Source organism: Choristoneura fumiferana, chromosome 26 (genome assembly GCF_025370935.1).
Source record: "Choristoneura fumiferana chromosome 26, NRCan_CFum_1, whole genome shotgun sequence".
Taxonomy (NCBI): Eukaryota; Metazoa; Arthropoda; class Insecta; order Lepidoptera; family Tortricidae; genus Choristoneura; species Choristoneura fumiferana.
Window position 1 is genome coordinate 3,771,218 of NC_133497.1, and position 20,028 is coordinate 3,791,245.

General features: G+C 39.7%; 2 protein-coding genes across 2 annotated transcripts in view; one reads left to right on the forward strand and one right to left on the reverse strand.

Annotated features, from left to right (window-relative positions):
• Brr2 (U5 small nuclear ribonucleoprotein l(3)72Ab) overlaps positions 1-2,709 on the reverse strand; it is a 71,361-nt gene extending 68,652 nt beyond the window's left edge. Inside the window, 4 exon segments of the mRNA XM_074108312.1 lie at positions 89-200; positions 350-548; positions 2,127-2,290; positions 2,460-2,709. Of these exon segments, the coding sequence (XP_073964413.1) occupies positions 89-200; positions 350-548; positions 2,127-2,290; positions 2,460-2,504 (520 nt within the window). The 5' untranslated portion in view covers positions 2,505-2,709.
• Positions 2,710-4,549: 1,840 nt separating this feature from the next.
• Positions 4,550-19,969, forward strand: LOC141443101 (uncharacterized). Its single transcript, XM_074108313.1, has 5 exons — positions 4,550-7,554; positions 15,761-15,885; positions 17,226-17,370; positions 18,799-18,891; positions 19,022-19,969. The coding sequence occupies exons 1-5, from the start codon at positions 4,867-4,869 to the stop codon at positions 19,139-19,141; spliced, it is 3,171 nt and encodes a 1,056-aa protein (XP_073964414.1). The 5' UTR covers positions 4,550-4,866; the 3' UTR covers positions 19,142-19,969.
• Positions 19,970-20,028: the final 59 nt, after the last annotated feature.

A 20,028-nucleotide genomic window follows, 5' to 3' on the forward strand; every position in this document is an offset into this window, starting at 1 on the left:
ATAGAATGCAGTAGGTTAGGTTATTTTAATATCAACTCTGAATAAATTACTACTTCCGAAATAAACTACTTTAAACCCGGTAACTTACCTAAATTAACAAGTAGTGCAAATCTCTCATCAGGTATGGATCCCAGGAGCAGTTCTATCTCTTTCTTCTTCTCAGGGTCTTTTAGTCTGTCATTCTTGAGGACCACCAGCACCTGATGACGAATGCAAAGATCAACGACAAGCAAAATGTAATCGACTAGTGCATATCCGAGCAGTTGATTAATTAAAATAATGGTGGGATTATTAAAAAATAGTAACAATCTAACTAGTACATTGGCTGATTATGATGATAATGAGTTACCTCGTCGCAGGCTCCGCAGAGGATGTCCCTCGGCTGGTCCCCCAACGAGCCCTGCATGAAGGACAGCAGCAGCTCGTAGGCGTGCCTGGTATGCTGCCCCCGTGGCCGGTACAAAGCTCCGGTATTCTCGTCCGACCAGGCCACCTGCTTGCCTTTGGATTTTGAGAGCTCATAGGATGCCTCGTCACGCTTCTGCCGTCTGCGAACGAGATTTACGTATGCCTTTAGGCTCATTGTCATTGGTTGTTACAGGGGCGTACCCAGCTTCTGGCCTAGGGGGGGCAAGTCAGATTTTTTAGGTAAGATCACCCTCGCTTGTTTTGTCATACACACTACACAAAGACACCTACATGAAACACAAGGTATATGTAGTGTGTAGGGTAAACACCCGCAAGGGATCCTGCTTCATAGGTAAACGGGGCATAATATATTGTAGAACATACAATTTCCAATTTTCCTGCCCCCCCTGCGTACGCCCATGGGTTGTTAGAACCTTAATGCGGAGTATATACCATAACGCATATCAAAGGGCCTAGGTCAATCAACTTTTTAGTGTCCTGTAACTTTTTTATTTTTATTTGACTGGATGGCATACAAGCAAGTGGGTCTCCTGATAAGAGATCACCACCACCCATAGACACCTGCAACACCAGGGGGATTGCAGATGCGTTGCCAACCTTGAGGCCTAAAACGGGATACCTCAAGGGCCAGTAATTTCACCGCTGTCTTACTCTCCACGCCGAAACACAACAGTGCAAGCACTGCTGCTTCATGGGAGGATTAGCGAGCAAGATGGTGGTAGCAATCCGGGCGGACCTTGCACAAGGCCCTACCACCTGTAACTCAGGAGACATCAGTGGTACACTGTTGAAAAAATGATTTCCAGCGCCAGCTGGTGTAATTTAGTATTATGCAAAAAAGTCATTTTTTTTTTAATTTTAACGCGGCTTTAGTACACCAAATGTGACTATGTCAGCCTCGTGGGGAGCCTCAGTTATATACACCACACTACAAATTTTCACTCTCCGTTGCACTGAAGCCACGTCTCTGGATGCAAAGGCCTGTCTAATGAACCTGTAAATCAGCATCGCTTCCTCTGAAAGTGGTCGACTCAGAATTACATTTACACCTCCATTGAACAAGCCCATACCATCCAAATACCTGTCTCTGATGTCCTTATTCTGATCACATTCCAAAAGAAAGTGAATTAGGTCTTCAGTCTTATTACAACCTATACACAAAGGTGATTGCACAACTCTCATCAAATTCAAAAAACTGTTTAGTGGAATGTGACCAGACCGCACATGAAAAGCCCACACAAGAAGATCCCTGGGGAGGCTGGAATTTATTGAATCAGCCATTACTTCGCGGAGGTCCATAACAATGGACTAAAAGAATTTCTTTGCTCATCCGCAACCTTATGCTTTAAGCTTATGCTTTTCTTTTTATTACATTCAAAAATTTAAAATATGTATAGTAAAAAAAAAGTATAATTGCTAAATATTTCCTGTATGTTTTCAGAGATCAATGTTTTATTTATTTTCATTTAACCCTCTCATGCTTAGGCAGGGATCTGTGCTATCTAATATTTTTCTATTTATAATTTTTTGTTAGTATTACTTGAGTCGAACAAGACTAGAGTGCAGGTTTTTTTTAACTTCACGCATATGAAGGGTTAAGACAACAATATACCTGACACATCAACACGTGTAATCTTTCGAGATTATACTTATATGACTGTACTACAGCAGCAACCAAATCACTATTATTGACTTACTTGACTTTCCGTTCCTCAGCTTTGTCTGGCTTGGTACGCTGCGCCCGGTCCCCCATGCGAGTGCCAATGAGCTTCCCCGACAGCGACAACACTTCTCCTGTCGCCTCATCGCGACCACGGCGTTCAATAAGTCTCACATCGGCTTGGAGTACAAGATTTGAATTCTAAAAAGTATTACAGAAATTTATGAAAAAAAAACTTTAAAGCAGAAAATGCTAATAAATTCCTCAGTTAATATTTCAATAGGGAAGTAAAACGCGTAAATCAGTTAAGTAGAGCTTACATTGCACAATAATAATGGTGTTTTTGGTAGGTAAAAATACAATAACATACCGCCTTGTATTCGTACTGCAACTGACGCGCCGCAGCATCCGCCATGCTGCCGATTTACTTATAAACGATCACAATACACTTACATATATTTAATGCTTATTAAGTTTTATTTTGGTAATTATTCGCTAGACGCGCAAAAACCAAATCGTTCGCGTCTCTTTTGTGAGGTTATAATACAACCACCATCTTTGATTAGTGACAGTTGAAAAACGCAAATGAAAATATGACTGCGTTTTGTTTTAGTGCTTATTTAGTAAAAGTAAAAGTAAAAGTTTTTTTTCCAGCGATGAAGCTCAAAATTTTCAGCTTTATCGCTATATGTCACGTGACCAAATTTGACGCTGCAGAGCTACTACGAAACTCGAAACTAGAAGTTCGTATCGTACCGTCCCTCTCGCTCTCGTATTAAATAGTATAAGTCTCAGAGGGACCGCATGACACGAACTTCGAGTTTCGAGTTTCGTAGTAGCCCTGCCGGAAACGAGCGTCGAGCGACTTGCATGTGGCCGCGCCTTAAGAGGCTACGGTTACATCTCAACTGTGAATACCTGACTTTAGCAATTTCATCTGTTATGTTGGTAGTCTAGTCAAATCTATTTTTATATTTTTGCAAATGTGTGTGTTTGTTTGTTTGTTTACCAACAATGCCATGCTTTTACCCGAACTGCAAGTAATTACATTATACTTTTTTTTATTATAGCAATTACATTATACTTACTTAAGTAGCTGAAATACTGGTGAATTAAATTAGTAAATGAAACATAATAACATCTTATATAAATTATTCTGCATAGAAATGGCTAGACTTTGGTTATGTACTTAGGTACTTTTACATAATAGTGCTACCCTCTCAGCTAAAATGTAACCCTATTGAAATTATTCTATGCATTTGTCCATATTATAACCTGGCCAGTACCTACCCATTACCGGTATCATGACGCAATTTTACAAGGTCGTCTTATACAAGGAAGGCAAAAAAATGTGTTTAGTCCACATAGCATTTTAGCAGTATGGTTCAGGGTTGTCACAAGAAAATTGTTGTCTTCACTGACAAAAACGCTTATCTTTTGATAATAAATTGTTGTATCATTGTCATCTACTCAATAAATTTCACACGCTATCACGCTCTTCCTAATGAATAGGTAAGATTTCCTCAAAAACAACCATCCTGACGCCATCTGATGCAAACGTATGTTTTTTTTGCTACCTACTTTTGGGAAGCAACCAGCTAAAGATATTATTTATTATACCTATTCAACTTTGTGTATGGACACTAATGCTTGTAATGTGTATGGACACTAAGGCTTTTAAGTTTATTTAGTATAAAAACATACAATTTAAAGTCAAGTCAAGCCATAAACCAGCCATTACAAGAACTTATGAATGTCAAAACATCTACCAACAGTACAGAAAAACCTCTGTTAAGAAGAATCCGACAAGAAACTCAACGGTTTGTCTAATTGGTGGTATTCTTTCTTCTTGTATGTATACATGAAGAAAGAAGAACAGATTTGGACGCAGCTGTGTATAAGTAGTCATTTACGATGACGCGTGCCGTGGTTCTTTATTACAATGTCATTAATGTATAATTTTGAATAAAATCACGCGTCTTCGTGGACGGCAGTAGGTATATTTCCTACATTTGTGGCAGCCCTGACAGATCGATGACGTTTTGAGTCAATGCTCTCGGCAAAAACGTCTTGATTGAATGAAGCGAGCGGACGCGAGTCGCGAGCGAACAAGCGAGTGCCGAGTTAAGTACACTGTGTTCACCACTCGCGTGTGGTGACAGTAGCTCTCTGAAACAATAAAAAGTAATTAATTACGCGAAAACAAGATGGCGGCACCATCCAGTGGTAGCGGCAATCTGGTCGAGGAGTTTGAAGAATCATTTCAGGTGAGCTAAATTAGCAAAATCACTTAAATTTGCTGCACTAAAATGCAAAAACTGCATTTTCATTCATAACCTCACCCAAAAATACTGTGTTGACAACTGTCAAAATACCTAATCGGTACCAACATGCAGGATCTAATCATTACCGTGGCCGGTGTTGCTGTGTAGTCGAAGCTTCATAAGCTAAATTCATTCATTCATCCCAAATCATGGAACGCTTTGGTGTGTACGTGACCCGATTTCGTTTATGCAGCTTCGACTGTACGTGAAGGGATTTTTGTTGAAGCGCATCTTGTCGGCCATTTTACTGATAATGTTTTCACATCGTTACGAAAGTGTTCTCGCCGTCTCGCGTGTGATTAATTTTAAAACCGGACAAAAGCTTTAATTTGCCGTGGACTAGTGTTATGTGGATAAACAGTGACAAATGACAATGGGACGTGGTTGAAAATCGTGCAGTGAATTATGAAATTGTGTTGACTTTAGGACTTGCTGTGTTATTAAAGAAAGACGATGTCGGGGACTGGGGACGATGTGTTTAGCGCCGGAGGTGTTCCTGTCATTCAAACATTCCGCCCTACGTGGGAGGAGTTCAAAGATTTCAACAAATACATTCAGCACATGGAGTCTAAGGGTGCGCACAGAGCAGGCCTTGCTAAAGTTATTCCTCCACCAGAATGGGTCCCCCGTAAGTCTGGGTACGACCTAAACGATCTAAACATCACAATTCCGTCGCCTATATGCCAAGTGGTCACTGGCAAACAAGGTTTGTTTCAACAAATAAATATACAGAAGAAAGCTATGACGGTGAAGCAATTTTCGATACTCGCGAACTCCGCTAAGTACTGCACCCCCCGACACTCGAGTTTCGAGGACTTGGAGAGGAAATACTGGAAGAATGTTACCTACGTCGCTCCAATATATGGTGCTGATGTCAACGGGAGCATCACAGACCCTGACGTCAAAGAATGGAATATAAATCACCTGGGAACCATCCTGGACTTCGTTAACTCTGATTATGGCATTGAAATTGATGGTGTCAACACTGCTTACCTTTACTTTGGTATGTGGAAGACCACATTTGCGTGGCACACAGAAGATATGGACCTGTATTCCATAAATTACCTGCACTTTGGCGAACCAAAAACCTGGTATTGCATCCCTCCTGAACACGGCAAGCGGTTCGAGAGAATTGCTGCTGGCTTCTTCCCCACGTCTGCTAAAACCTGCCAAGCCTTTCTGCGCCACAAGATGACTCTGATCTCACCCCAAATCCTGAAGCAGTATTCTGTACCAATCAATAAAATAACCCAGGAAGCAGGGGAGATTATGATAACATTCCCTTATGGTTACCATGCCGGATTCAACCATGGCTTCAACTGTGCAGAATCTACAAACTTTGCTGCTCCTCGATGGGTGGAGTATGGTAAAAGAGCCACTCAATGCACTTGCAGTAATGACATGGTTAAAATTTCCATGGATACTTTTGTGAAGCGATTCCAGCCAGATCGCTATGAATTGTGGCTGAAAGGACAAGATATTGGTTGCCACCCAGAACAACCTGAAAAAATGGTGCCAGCTCCACACCCGTCAGGCCAGGATATTCTCTGCAATAAGAACAACACAGAGCTGCCAGAATCATTCATCGAAGCGGAAGAAGAGGGCTTAAGGAAGAAGAAAAGACACCCGCTTCATTTGAAAAGAGCTATGGCAAGCAAAAGCATATCTGAAGGGGCTATAGCTGTGTCCATTCTCGGTGAAGACATAATGGATGATGCAGAAATGACTATGGCTGAGGGAGACTTAGATATGATGACTTCCATGAAGAGAAGACTTATGCCTATAGAACCTGATGATACACAACTTGATGCTCTTGAAGACATCTGGCTCAAGGGAGACGAGATGGACCCATCAGAGGCACAATTGCCTGATATAGGTTACATTGACTCTGACAGAGATTCCGATTATGAAGAACCAAAATCCAAAAAAGCAACTAGAGGCAAAGGGAAAAAGAGTAGTGCTAAGAAAGAGACTAAACCAAAAGTCAAAAATGAGACTGAAAAGGAAGGTGAAGCTGTAGAGGAGAAAAAGAAGGCGACAACACCTAGTAAGCCCAAGGGTGGACGGAAAGTCAAAACGAAGAAATTTTCTAATGAACAACTAGATGATATGGCTGCCGTGGTCTCCAACTGGGAGTCTCCACCACATGATGATACTGTAGCTGTGAGCCCTAAACCTGAACTAAAATTTGAACCTAATGGGGATCCATTACAAGTTGGTCCGGCTACTCCAGAACCTCTGCCCCCGCCTTCAATCAAGAAGGAAAGAAAGAAGAGAAAGCCATCAGAAAAAACAGAAGTGAAAGAAGAAAAACCAAAAAAAGAAAAAGTAAAGAAGGAACCTGTTAAAAGAACACCTAAACCGAAAAAAGAACCTGTGGACGGTGAACCTGTTCAACGCAAGCCTCGAAAACCGCGGATGCCGAAGAAAAATATGAACTTTGAGTATAATTCTCCATTAGAACCCATCATGAAGAGCGAACAAAAAGTGTATGGGAACCCATCATACACCCATAAACCTTACACAACCATATCACAGAATTTGCAGTCTGTTGATTACAGCTTAAAGATTCGACCACAAGAACAACCCAAAGTTCAACAAAGAGAGCCACTGAAGCCAGCACCAAAACCAGCACCTCCCACACAAACCACGCCTCCAAAAACCTATACAAGCATAATCCTTGATCAGCAAAGAGTCCCAGTAGTTGTGCAGCCGATAAACAAGAACCCCAGTGCTTTCGAAAGCGAGTTCCACAAATTTGCTACAAGGAAAGCCAAATCACCCCCACCATGCAGAAACCCAAGCACCAGCAAGCGAAAACCGGCACCAAACGTACCGGAAGCTAAAACTGAGAAATCCTTTGACTGGTCAATGCCGATAGGGCAGTACAATGACAATATTTTCATGGAACCACCAATGGCACCAGTTGACTTCAGAACCATGGCGATGCAGAATCCAGCAGAGCGCTTGCAACCTAGTCAGCTGAATGTGGAGAGACCGCAGTGGAGACCAGAACAACTTCATCCGTTCTACCAGAACATGCAGCAGCCACAGAACTACCCTGCCCTCTATAGTCAGATGAATTCCAATTACTACAGAAGTCCATACCAGTCACCATGGTATAGTTATGACAATGACAAATAGAGTATTATATAGTACATAAGTAATTTTACTGTAGCGTATCAAATTTATTTGGCTACAATAGGTTTTTAATGATGATATGAGACTTGGTTATGTATATTTTATTTCTTTTAAATTCGCAATCACACTTGGAATTAATTAATTTATATTTAATTTGGTTAGTTAATACCCAATGACATTTCATTGATGCAACATTGTGCAAGATTTCACAAGCTAGTAAAAAGGCCCTAAGGCCTAAGGCCCTAAGACCCTAAGGTCTATTAATTGTGATTGTGATCGCGAGTGTTAGAAACGTTACACAATTGGTTACACAATTCATCAACATCCAGAACTCTTGCAACTAGCAAGCTAAAATTTTGCATGGAGGTCTTCTAGTACGAATTTTGTGGAGTAGGGAATTATGCTATGGTGGCTCAGCCATACCCACAAGCTAAACCCGGATTTTTAATGGATGGAAAAAATGTAAACAAAGTTTCGCCATTGTCTAAGTGACATTTCAGGGGATCTCAAGGTAAGGGCCAGCTAGAAATATTATATACCTCAAGTTCTGTTTTTACCGTGTTTTTTCTATTTCCGATAAGAGAGCCGTTTTTACGGGAGACAACTTATAAGTCGTTGTTTAACTGAGAAATACTCTGTCCATCCTTTCATACAACAATGAGCGAAAAACAGCAGAAAAGGTAACAATGAACAACTTAAGTACAATATAAACATAACAATAATGTCAACAATAAAAATAACAGAACAAGAGTCACTGGAAAACGATTACGAATTTCAGGCTCAAATGTTGTTGTTGTTTCTTTAAAAAAATATGGCTGTCCATCAGAGGACAATTTTGCCAGTGTCTAGTAGTTTTTGCCGGTGTACGGTAAAAAAAATCTAGAAAACGAAATATGAGACGTAATGGTGGATGAATCAACAAATCGGATTCGGCTCAAATGTTAATAGGGCATTTAGTGACGTCCCGCGTCAAACGGCCCACAGCTTAAAAATCCTAGAGTAATACCAGGACAAGAATTAAAATATGCCTATGAAAACAATATTCTCTTGGTAAATTAAAATACCAGTGTAATTGCCAAAATAAAGATTTTCAGTTTTCTAATGGGAAGTTGATTTCTGGCAAATGTGGAAAGAATAAATATCTTGAGCTCTGCAAAATTTTTTGGATAGCGGCAACACCTTTGCTTACATTTTTTCCATGGGATTAAAAATCCGGGTTTAGTATTGTTTTGTTTTTTAGTTTATCAGGGCTCACTCTAGCTGGCGCAGGTCCATGAAGAATCCCGTGTGTTGTGCATTTAGCTACTCATACTACAGCTAGCATAGGCCCTTAGTGTCCTATTGCTGCGTATAGGCCTCCTGTCCATCAACTTTAAGTCAAGACCGTACTCCTGCCACATTGGTCGCCCTCTGCATGTTGTACTCATCATTGTGAATGCATAACGGCAGACATGACCAGCTCAAGTGCTAGTGTTGTAAAATTGATGCATTGTAAATATATTACACCGAGCCACATAACTAGAAACTATTTTAAAAAGGAACTGATGTTTTTAGGAATTTAATTAGTTGATAATTGCTGTCATTAATTTATTGAGATTATTATTAAATCACTGTTGATTCAACTGCATCACACATTTTGGGCTATTTATGACCCTCAAACAAGATTCATTGTAATTTTTATGGTACCTAATATAAGTGGTTTGATTAGGGAGCGGGTATGAAAATACACACCGTGTTTATTTTTATTTCCGTTAAGTTCGACATGACTCAGTTCATTGATAGAAACCACCTGACCTAGTAATTAACGTTTGGCGAAATAATTATTTTTTTCTTACATAGGTAATGTCGTTGTTAAAGGTCAAATTAAAGAATCATAGTCTAGACGAGGGACATTAAGTTGACACCTAAGAGACATTAAAAAAAAACGCACATTTTTATTTAACCTTTTGCTAATTATGTGTGAATTTTAAAACATTTTAGGTACGTCATAAAATAAAAACCTTTACCCTGTTTTACTGCGCGTAATTTGTTATATTAATTTATGATTATCTTTTAAACAGTCAGTGTTGTGAAGAAATTAACTTCATTTGACCTGTTGAATGTTAATTAACGGAAATCAAAAATTACACAGTATATATATATATATAGATTATATATAAATGTGACTTCACTTAATTTATGGATGGCTTGTTTGATATCGTCATTAAAAATATTTTGTAACTGAACATGACTCGTCTTAGCCTTATTGAAACGAAGCGAGATATACACGTAGACCAGGGATTCCCAATATTTTTTATACATTTTCTCTTAAATCTCGTATTTTTTTTATGACGCCCTTGTTAAGCAAACGTAAGCCGGTACCCATGGAAACTTATTGCTTTTATTTTGATTTCGGAACTATCATAAATAATAAATGAAAACAGGACAAATTGTTTTCCACTTAAAATTATTAAAAAAAAAATAGATTCCCCACGACTTAATTTTATGTGGCACACGATAGTTTATTTTTTTAAATTTACATCCGCAATTTACGTTTTGCCGTCTTTTGTCGCCGATTTATATTGTATGTAAATTTTTGTAATCGGTTCCAATTGGTTGACCCTACTCCGACTTGCGTATTTCTCGCTCCGTCTAAATATGTTTGTGTTTAAGAACACTGCTGAAGTTAAGCGACCGAAGTTTAGCGGGTGATTTTACGTTTCGATATGACACGCGCAGAAGCGTGATTACACCTGCAACGTTGTTTTAACTGCTAGCCTAGCCACCAGATGGGCAAAATTTATTCGAATAACAAATAAGAATAATCAAATTATTCGTGGATGACGAATAAAATTATCAAATGCAATACAATACATATATTCTTTATTGCACACCACAAATTAGTACAAAAAATCTATATATTACAAATACATTCAGGGTAGACTAGGCGGTCTTATCGCTTAAAAGCGATCTCTTCCAGACAACCATGAATGAATGATTGTTTTTATTTGAATAAATTATTCGTGGAATAATTTATGACATACCCATACCGTAGATAAAATAATATTCGTGTTGCATTTGTAAACGAAAACAAGAAAACTTACACATTTTTCGTGGTTTTATCCAAATACAACGAATAAATAATTTACACAAAGAATTTATGGAATTCGTTTTTATTAAAAAGTCGTGGGTTATTGTTTATTCTTATGAAAAGTTATTCGAATAATGCCAATATCTGCTAACCATACATTTGCCGATGTTACGTCACGCTTTATGTAATGTGAGCCGCGGAATTTCGGTTAGATCGTCTGAGGGTGACGAAATTTCGGCAATGTTTTGCGAGTGATTGAAACAGCATTGCAGGCGTAAACGCGCCGAAATTCGACCGCGTAATTTTGGCAGTGTGCTTAGTGATTTGTCCGTCAAAGCGGCAGTACCACCGATGGTTGTTAAGTTTGCTGCGTGCGTCAACGCAGCAGCATGAACACTGAGTTTATTGCACTAGTTTTAAAAATAGAACTATTGTGTGTTATAGCTTTGTGGGACGTTTATTAAGTCACATGATTTTGCAATAAATTGTACATAAAATTTAATGATTGAAATATTTATAATCCTAGCTGTGTATACTGGGTTTCTAGTACTTCAATTTAACCTCAATGGTCATTGTTTTGGGTATCATCGTTTAGTAACGATTGGTGCCAGTCGATAGTCTGCTTCAAATGCCAAGGGGCTCTGCTAAAGACACGATGAATGTGACTGACCATTCGGTTAAATGAAAGTACATATTCAAGCATTTCTAAAAAACGTACTTTCGACTGATTTGTAAAAAAAATCGGGATTCATGGTAACAAAGAAGGCAATTTTTGTACAAATGAATAAGGACATTTTGGGAGACTATTTGACTAAGTAAAAACATAACTTTGGAAATGCTCGTTTAATGATTCTCTAGTGAAATGTGAGCGTCATGTCATTTAAGAACGCCCCTGTGATGTTTAAATAGACACGTTAAATTCACACAAAATGTAGATAAACGTAGCTCTTGGAATCTGTCTAGTGTGAAGAGAGAAACATGCTGCTTTTATGATACGCCAAGTTCTTGAGGTATTCCAAATATGTGTCCAAATGGTGTATCGCTTGATCGAGATTTTCGGATGGTTGGTCGGGTTAGCCGGTGGTCTAGTTGGTTGGTAGAATATAGCCACAAAATTTGCATGATCGAGTTCCAAAAATCTTTTTCGTTTAAAAATAAGTTCATTTCTTTGAACAAATGCAATGCGCAAAAGAACAAATGATTTTTTTTTGGTGATTTTGACCCTCTAATAAATTTTAACGTCATAAAATGTAATTTAACTGACTGTTTTAGTTGAAAGTATGATTGGTGTAATTATCATTGCAGTTCTTTACAATGTAGTAAATACCTTAGTTTCAACTTTCAAGTCAATCTGATCATAAGAAGTTGGTAGCGTTCTCAGCTACAGAAATGTAGTTTGTTTATTTTTGTTAGTGCCCGACCGAAACATCTGTTTTTGCCGAAACTGCAACCGAAATTATAATAGACGTGTTAAAATCGTTTAAAAAAAAGTCGGTGAGCTGTTCGTGCTTGACATACGAACAAAACACCTGTAATTCGTATAGGTGGTATAAAGTTATTCCGCTAGTTATTTTACGCGACAAAGCACGAGCGGCACTTCGCTTAGCCAGCGGCCGAAGTCAACCGAATGCGATACGAAAGTACAATGTTGTAATTTTCGGCATTTTATGACCGAAATCAAAACTTCGGCAGAAATCTGCCTGAATTAAAACTTCGGTTGGACACTAATTTTTATACAAATGATCTCTGGAATACCTTTAGGATAATTATAATTGCTGCTAAGCTCTTTTACCTGCTAACAGATATATTATAATAAGTTTAGTGAAAATAAAATGTATGTTGATAGTAGTTACTTTATTGAAGACTTCTTAATTATAGCCGTAGGAATATTGTGTGTGCGTGGATTCGATATGTAAATTATACAAATCTCTTGTATTAATGATCTAATAAATAATTCAGTTTTAATGTCTATATGTTTATTATTGTTTATTAATTAAAATATTACTTAGAAATAACCTTTCTTCTACTTAAGGGGTTTTTCAAGTACTACGTAGGTAAGCCTAAAAAGATCTTTGCTTAGCTTTTTAGGGTTCCGTAGCCAAAATGGCAAAAACGGAACCCTTATAGTTTCGCCATGTCTGTCTGTCTGTCTGTCTGTCCGTCCGTCCGCGGCTTTGCTCAGGGACTATCAATGCTAGGAAGCTGTAATTTTGCACGGATATATATGTAAACTATGCCGACAAAATGGTACAGTAAAAAACTAAAAATAATAATTCAAGAAATCAAGCTGGCGGGACGCTAGTCTGGTCGCCCTGTTCCGTGCGCGCGTGTCGCGTGTCGCGCGCTGGCGGTGGTGCTGTGGCTGGCGGAGGTGCCGGAGAGCGCGCGATCAAACAAAAGACGGTCGCATTGCCGGCCAGCGGCCGGGAAAGTTGTATGAAATCTCTTTGCAGACCGCTAGAGTGACCGCGCGCCGGCAGCCGAGCTGCAGCGCCTGCAGCGCGATACTTCTCAGCCTATTATTTGTAACACAACGTCAATATTTCATGTCATTTTTGTGAAAAAATACATCTACAACTCTACGCAGACATTACATACCTATACACAAGCAACCGTACATATAATACACGTCTAAAATAGATATAGGCAGAGGAATAAACAGCAACACATAAAATAAACTATGATAACGCTAATTTTTATCCGACAACAGATAGTGCTCCTTAAGCATAGATTTAAAGAGTGGCTAAGATTTTTAACTCCCGACGCAAAAATAGGGGTGTTATAAGTTTGACCGCTATGTCTTACTGTCTGTTTGTGTGTCTGTCTGTGGCACCGTAGCTCTTAAACGGGTGGACCGATTTGAATGCGTTTTTTATTTGAAAGCAGGTTTTCTAGCGATGGTTCTTAGACATGCGGTAGGTGGTAGGACCTTGTGCAAGGTCCACCCGGATTGCTACCACCATCTTGCTCACTAATCCTGCCGTGAAGCAGCAGTGCTTGCACTGTTGTGTTTCGGCGTAGAGAGTAAGACAGCCGGTGAAATTACTAGCACTTGAGGTATCTCATCTTAGGCCTCTAGGCCTCAGGCCCCTGGTGTTGCAGGTGCCTATGGGCGGTGGTGACCTCTTACCATCAGGAGACCCGCTTGCTCGTTTTCCATCCAGTCGCATAAAAATCAGCCGTTTTTGAGATAATGAACTTTGAAGTGACAAAGTCGGGGGTTTTCCAACTTTTTGCGCACATTCACACACATTTTTTGCATACATTCGAGGGCCAGATTTTTGCCGCTCGCTCCTGCTCGCTCACTAAGTAGGTATAGTTTACATGTGAGGCACTTGTCCCACCGCCGACGATGAACGAGAAGCGAGCAGAGCGAGTAACTAGAAACGAGTGGGCGAGCAGTGAAAAGCGAGTGTTCAAGCACGTGCATCTAGATGGCCATGCCGAAATATGAATAAAAAGTGTCATTGACGTAACTCAATTATCTTCGACTCCGTGGCTAATCGAAAAATAAAAATAAAAAATACTTTCCACCCGGCTATCTACCCATGAAAATTAAACTTTCCGAACAGGAGAGATGAAAATAATATTTTACATACTTTAGACGACCAGATGGCCTAGTGGTTAGAGAACCTGACTACGAAGCATGAGGTCCCGGGTTCGATTCCCGTGTCGGGGCAGATATTTGTATGAAAAATACGAATGTTTGTTCTCGGGTCTTGGGTGTTTACTATGTATTTAAGTATGTATCTATCTATATAATTATATTTATCCGTTGCTTAGTACCCATAACACAAGCTTTGCTAAGCTTACTTTGGGACTAGGTCAATTGGTGTGAATTGTCCCGTGATATTTATTTATTTATTATTTTAGTTCAACAGTAAAAAGTATAATGTAGTGAAAAACAGTATAAAACTGTTTTTAACAGTATAGTTGGCAACCCTAGCGGGACCGCAAGATACGAAGTATAGAGGCAACTTACTACAAAATGCGGAAGGATTTTCATTATCAAGTCAGTGAACGAATAATCATCAAGTGCTGATAAACTTACGGCCGCGGCGCCCACGTAGGTACATACGAGATAGTAGTGAATCTTAGATATATAAATGCCGCATAGGTACTCGTAAAAACTCGTTGCTATCTTGCCGGGTACTTACAATTAGCGAGGTGTGACTGAAGAAAAAAGTTTTATAACAGAAAATTGAACAGACTATAAAAAACCATGAAAATAATTTTTCTACCAGTATGAAGTCGGTGTCTCAGCACGAGCCAGCAGGAGTGGACCTATAGTCGTCTACCTCACCTACATACTATAATATATTAGGCTTCAATCACTCCTACTGGCTCGTGCTGAGGCACCACCGACTTCAAAAGTACAGGTAGAAAATTATTTTTATGGTTTTTTGTAGTCGGTTCAATTTTTTTTTTATAATTTTTTATTCACGCTTTTTAGTGTAAGTACTTAAATTATCTAAGATACAACGTAACCTTTTACGAAATATTGCTTTTTCCGGTGCAGGGCACAGTGCCTTTAGTGTAAGTTTTCGGTTATAAACTTTGATGAACCATACTATACTTCATCAAAGGTTATAAAATACGTCTCGATCGCGTTCGCGTTAAAATATCAATTTGTATGGAAACACGAACATTGCAAACGTTCCGCTACAGGCGATGTTCGTGTTTCCATACAAATTGAGATTTTAATGCGAACGCGATCGAGACGTATTTTGTAACCGAAAACTTACACTAAGGGCACTGTAATCAAATACTCAGGTCTTACCTTTTGAGGTGGTGAAAAAATCAGACTTAAATGTAGTTTACCACTTCACCACAGATAAAAAGGAAAATTATGCTGGTGCTCAACGTACGCATGCAGATCAAATATTAGGATTGCATTGGTGTGGCAGAACTAGATTAAACTATGACATCATCAACCAAAATATTTTCAAAAAATAATTAAAAAAAAAGTAACGATTTATAAGAAGAAATATCGAAATTGGTTTCTAATAATTCACTTTTCTGTAATAAAGCATAGGTATTTTTTAAGACAATCCTATTTACAACCAAGGTCTCTATTATAGGTAACCCTTATAAAGTCTACATCGTCAATATACTTCTATATTGTCCATTCAACAGGCATGTCTGAACGTGTTGACGAAACAGGAGGCCTCCCCGAGCGTGGAAAAGGAAGAAGTCAAGGTGGAGGTGGAGCGCTTCATAGACCTCGCCCGCCAGATGGAGGCGTTCTTCTTGCAGAAAAGGTGAGGGCCAACATCACCACCGCTCCCTCCCCACTCTCCCCTCCCCTTGGGCGTGCAGTGGGCTGCTGCAGACGTAAACTACCCCTACGTAAACTAACCCTTGAATTAATATATAAAAAAACCGAGACCGGGGGACTGGCGGACCTCGGGGTTCGATTCCCGGCTTACGTAAACTTGCACTTTGATTGCACATGCATAATCTTCAAAAAATGTGCTACATAATACTTGAACGCCCCCGAACACTAAGAAGGACCACACACACACACAAACATCACGCCGTATTCCCAAATGGGGTAGGCAGAGCACACGAAACGTTACCGCTTCGGAGCCACTTTTAGTGACAGGTTGCTAGCCTGTCGCCTGCGGTATACCTTAACCTATATCCTCAGTCGCCTCTTACGACATCCACGGAAGAAATGGAGAGGTGTAATTCTAACCCGACACCACACAGGTAAGAAGGATCGGAATTTTTCCCCAAAACTATTTGGTGTACGTCTGTTTTTTATGAATTAAATTCGCGGTTTGTTCCGCGTACCTTGATTTTAGAGCAGCTCGATGTTTCGGCACAGTTGCATGCGCCATGATCACGAGACGACTGGAGAACCGCGGGTATGCTGGTATAACTTTCAGTCAGAAAAATAAATCGGACGTAACCGAACGCACTGTGCCGAAATATCGAGCTGCTCAAAAATCAAGGTACGCGGAAAAAAACCGAATTTAATTCATAAAAAAAAACTAAAAGGAAGAAAATAAGCCTAGTGGTCTAGAACTCTGTTAAGTAGCTAATTTAAACTTCAACAGTGTCGGGACCCATTACTAAGAGTTTTCGATTGTCGATTTAAATGGGTCCCGACTGTTGAACTTTAAATTAGCTACTTAACAGAGTTCTAGACTACTAGACTTATTTTCTTCCTTTTAGTTTTGGCAGTCGGGTTTCTTTTTTTTTTTTTAATTTAATGTTTTATTTTACACTTTTTTGATATTTATGTGAAAACGGTAGATCAAAAGTATTATAACCCATATATATTTAGAATGGGCTAATTATTAGCTTTCATTTGATACCCATATTGTTAAAATACAAAATACTTTCTTTCATTCCTCCGCCATATTTTTTTTCGCAGACGCCATATTGAACTTCGACAGTTATGACGAATCCAATGATACCTCATATGTTAAAATCCGTCTAGCCGTTTAGGCTGCAGCGAGGACCAAAGAAATGGACATACATACCCACATACATACATACATACGCTCGAAAAACATAACCCTCCTTCGGGCAGTCGGGTAATTAGTAATGGCCGCGATAGTCTAAAATATTGTGGTGTACGTCTGTGCCCCAGGTTCCTCCTGTCGGCCATGAAGCCGGAGCTATTGGTGCGCGAAGACAACAACGAGCTGAAGTGCGAGCTGCAACGCAAGGACGAATTGCTGCGCCGGCACTACGACAAGATAACGCAGTGGCAGAGCCTGCTCGCTGACCTTCAGGTATTATATACTAATGTAATTGTTTTTCATGAACAATAGGTTAGGTTGGGTAGGTCATTTACCTAACCTCGCACAGCACTCTGGTGGAAAAATGAAGCGTTCTTATTGGTTCATGAAAATACGTTCCACCCAACACATTCTCGCACATCTATGGTTGAATGTAACGCAGCCTTATACTGAAGCTAGCGACCCGCCACGGCTTGACATGGGTGCAATTAAAAAAAACCGGCGAAGTGCAAATTTCTAGGTCCTTACAAATCTACTAATATCTAGTTCAAGCAGAGCTCCTCTTCTGAGCAAAATGTACAGTCACACCTGCATTAATATCTGACTCGACCTGCCGGCCCTAGGAATAAGAGTCGTATCAGATATTTATGCATGCTTTTTTGTGTCAGATATTGTTGCTGGTGACTGTACCTTGAAGCAGTGCAAATGTCAAACTTTTAAGTCAACGTAACGGTCAGATACAGGCGTTGAAAAGGTGTTGCCATAAATTGCTGTAACCCGAAAACCCATGCGGTACTTCTGGTTGTCCTAGAAACTAGAAATTTAATATGAAGGTAGCTCTTATAGCACAAACAAGAAAAAAGTCTGAAAAACCTTTTTTTTCGTCCGTCTGTCTATGCCAATAACTATCTAAAATAACCCTCCTTCGGGCAGTCGGGTAATGACTCCACACTGCGTTATGCTTAGGAGAGGAGCTCTGCTAATACTGGACATTAAAGGATACAACAATGTATCCGTTTGCCCCGTAGCTATAGTGTTTTCCTTTCCTGTATGATCATTTAAATTCCTTTCTTCCCCATGCTTTGTAACAGTTTATCCCAAGCTAGTGTGTTTTTACATTTCGAAAATACAAACTGAGACATGGATGCACAGAAAAACCAGAAAATGAGAGTTTGTATTTTCGATATGGTTTCACGGGATACCCGTAAAAGTACCAAATTTGGAGTTGAAATAAAAAATACAAAAAGACTCCAAAAAACCAATCATAATTTATTTATTTGTCAATGAAAAATGCACTGTAAACTTCAAATCATGAAAATAATCACATAATAAAAATACCAAATAGTCACGATACAATAAACAAATAGGGATTTTCGTCCTTGCTTCCTTGAAGCGATGGAACACCACAGCAACATCTGCTGGTGCTTGGCCGACACTTGGGGTCTAAAAGAGCAAACATTTTTAGTCCTGTACATCTCAAGTCCCCTTTCCTCTATGCAGTGTAAGTGTATCCTTTACCTCATAGTTTATAGCTTGTTATACCGTATGTACATGTATGTTTGTGACTCTTTATTTTACTAAATAAATAAAAAAACACAATTGACAAATGTGGAGACTCAACTCCTCTCTTCCCCATGTAGTGTATCCATTTGCCCCATAGCTAAATTGTTTTCCCGTCTAACCCAGTGTACTTCGCGACAGGGACATGCCGTATACAACAAGAACCAGAGTGCCCCACCGATCCAGCAGGCTGTGTCGCCGATGCAGCCGTGCGGAGTACAACAAAGCGTTCAGGTATTATACTTACATAAAATGGAACACTTCGAGACCTATACTGCGTTCGCGAACCCACTTGCCAAGCGTGGCCAGTAATGGCAACCGCCCCTCCCCCATGATGATGATGATTGACTGTTCTGGTTGTCAGGCGCAGCAGATGGCAGCAGCGGCGCAGCAGGCGGCACTACAGCAGCAGGCAATGCAGCAACAGCAGGTACCGCGCCCCCCGCACCCGCCCGCGTACCCCGCCAGCGTGCCCCGTCGGTAGCACAGCAGGGGCACTGGCTAGGGGCACTCTCATCTATACTGGACACCTAAAGAAACAAATAGATGGTAGCACCCCACACCCCATATCTAGGGGCAATCTCATATAGACTGGAAATCTAAAGAAAGAAAATAGACGGTAGTACCCTATGCCCCTTACCTAGGGGCCATTGGTGTGCATTGGGTAGATTCCAGGGTAGACAGTTGGTAGTTTGCGCCCAAAAAGCGCACCACCAGCGGTAGCGCTGCCTACCCTGCTGCCTACTCAATGCACGCTATAGCTAGGGGCACTAGCCTGGGGGCACTCTTATCTAAACTGGATCTTAAGAAAAAAAATAGATGGTAGCACGTCATACATAGGGACACCAGCTAGGGACAATCATCTATACTGGAGATCTAAAGAAACAATACTTAGATGGTAGCACCCCATACCTAGGGGCACCAGCTAGGGGCACTCTCATCTACACTGGACGCGTAAAGAAACACAATAGATAGTAGCAACCCTTGCCCCATATTATCAAAACGAGATTTGAGGAAACTAAAATCAAGAAATTTAAAGCAAGGACCTAGTGTTTTTGGCCTTTAAGGTGGCTCAATCCAAAAATAGAAGATTCGAATACTATTGAGCACATGTCTTTTAGATTTTATTTAACAAAAAATAAAATATGTTATTTTGCGCCTAATCCGATCAGTTTTTTTTTATGTGGCTATCTAAAACCAAAAGTCTCAATTATGTTATGGTATTATAATTTTCATTTTAAGTTCCTTTTAAGTTGTATAGAGGATTGTAGTTTAAGTAAAGTTTATAATAAATATGATTTATGTAAGATTATTTTGTTTGTTTTATTAATTTTCCATGTTTTTCTCAGTTTGGTTTTCGACTTTTTATCG

Bases quoted from the DNA above. Each gene is read 5' to 3' on its own strand.
- LOC141443101 (XM_074108313.1), top strand. From the start codon at position 4,867: ATGTCGGGGACTGGGGACGATGTGTTTAGCGCCGGAGGTGTTCCTGTC. The intron at 7,555-15,760 runs TAGAGTATTATA...TCCATTCAACAG, and splicing joins ATAGTTATGACAATGACAAA to GCATGTCTGAACGTGTTGAC. The intron at 17,371-18,798 runs GTATTATATACT...ACTTCGCGACAG, and splicing joins GCCTGCTCGCTGACCTTCAG to GGACATGCCGTATACAACAA.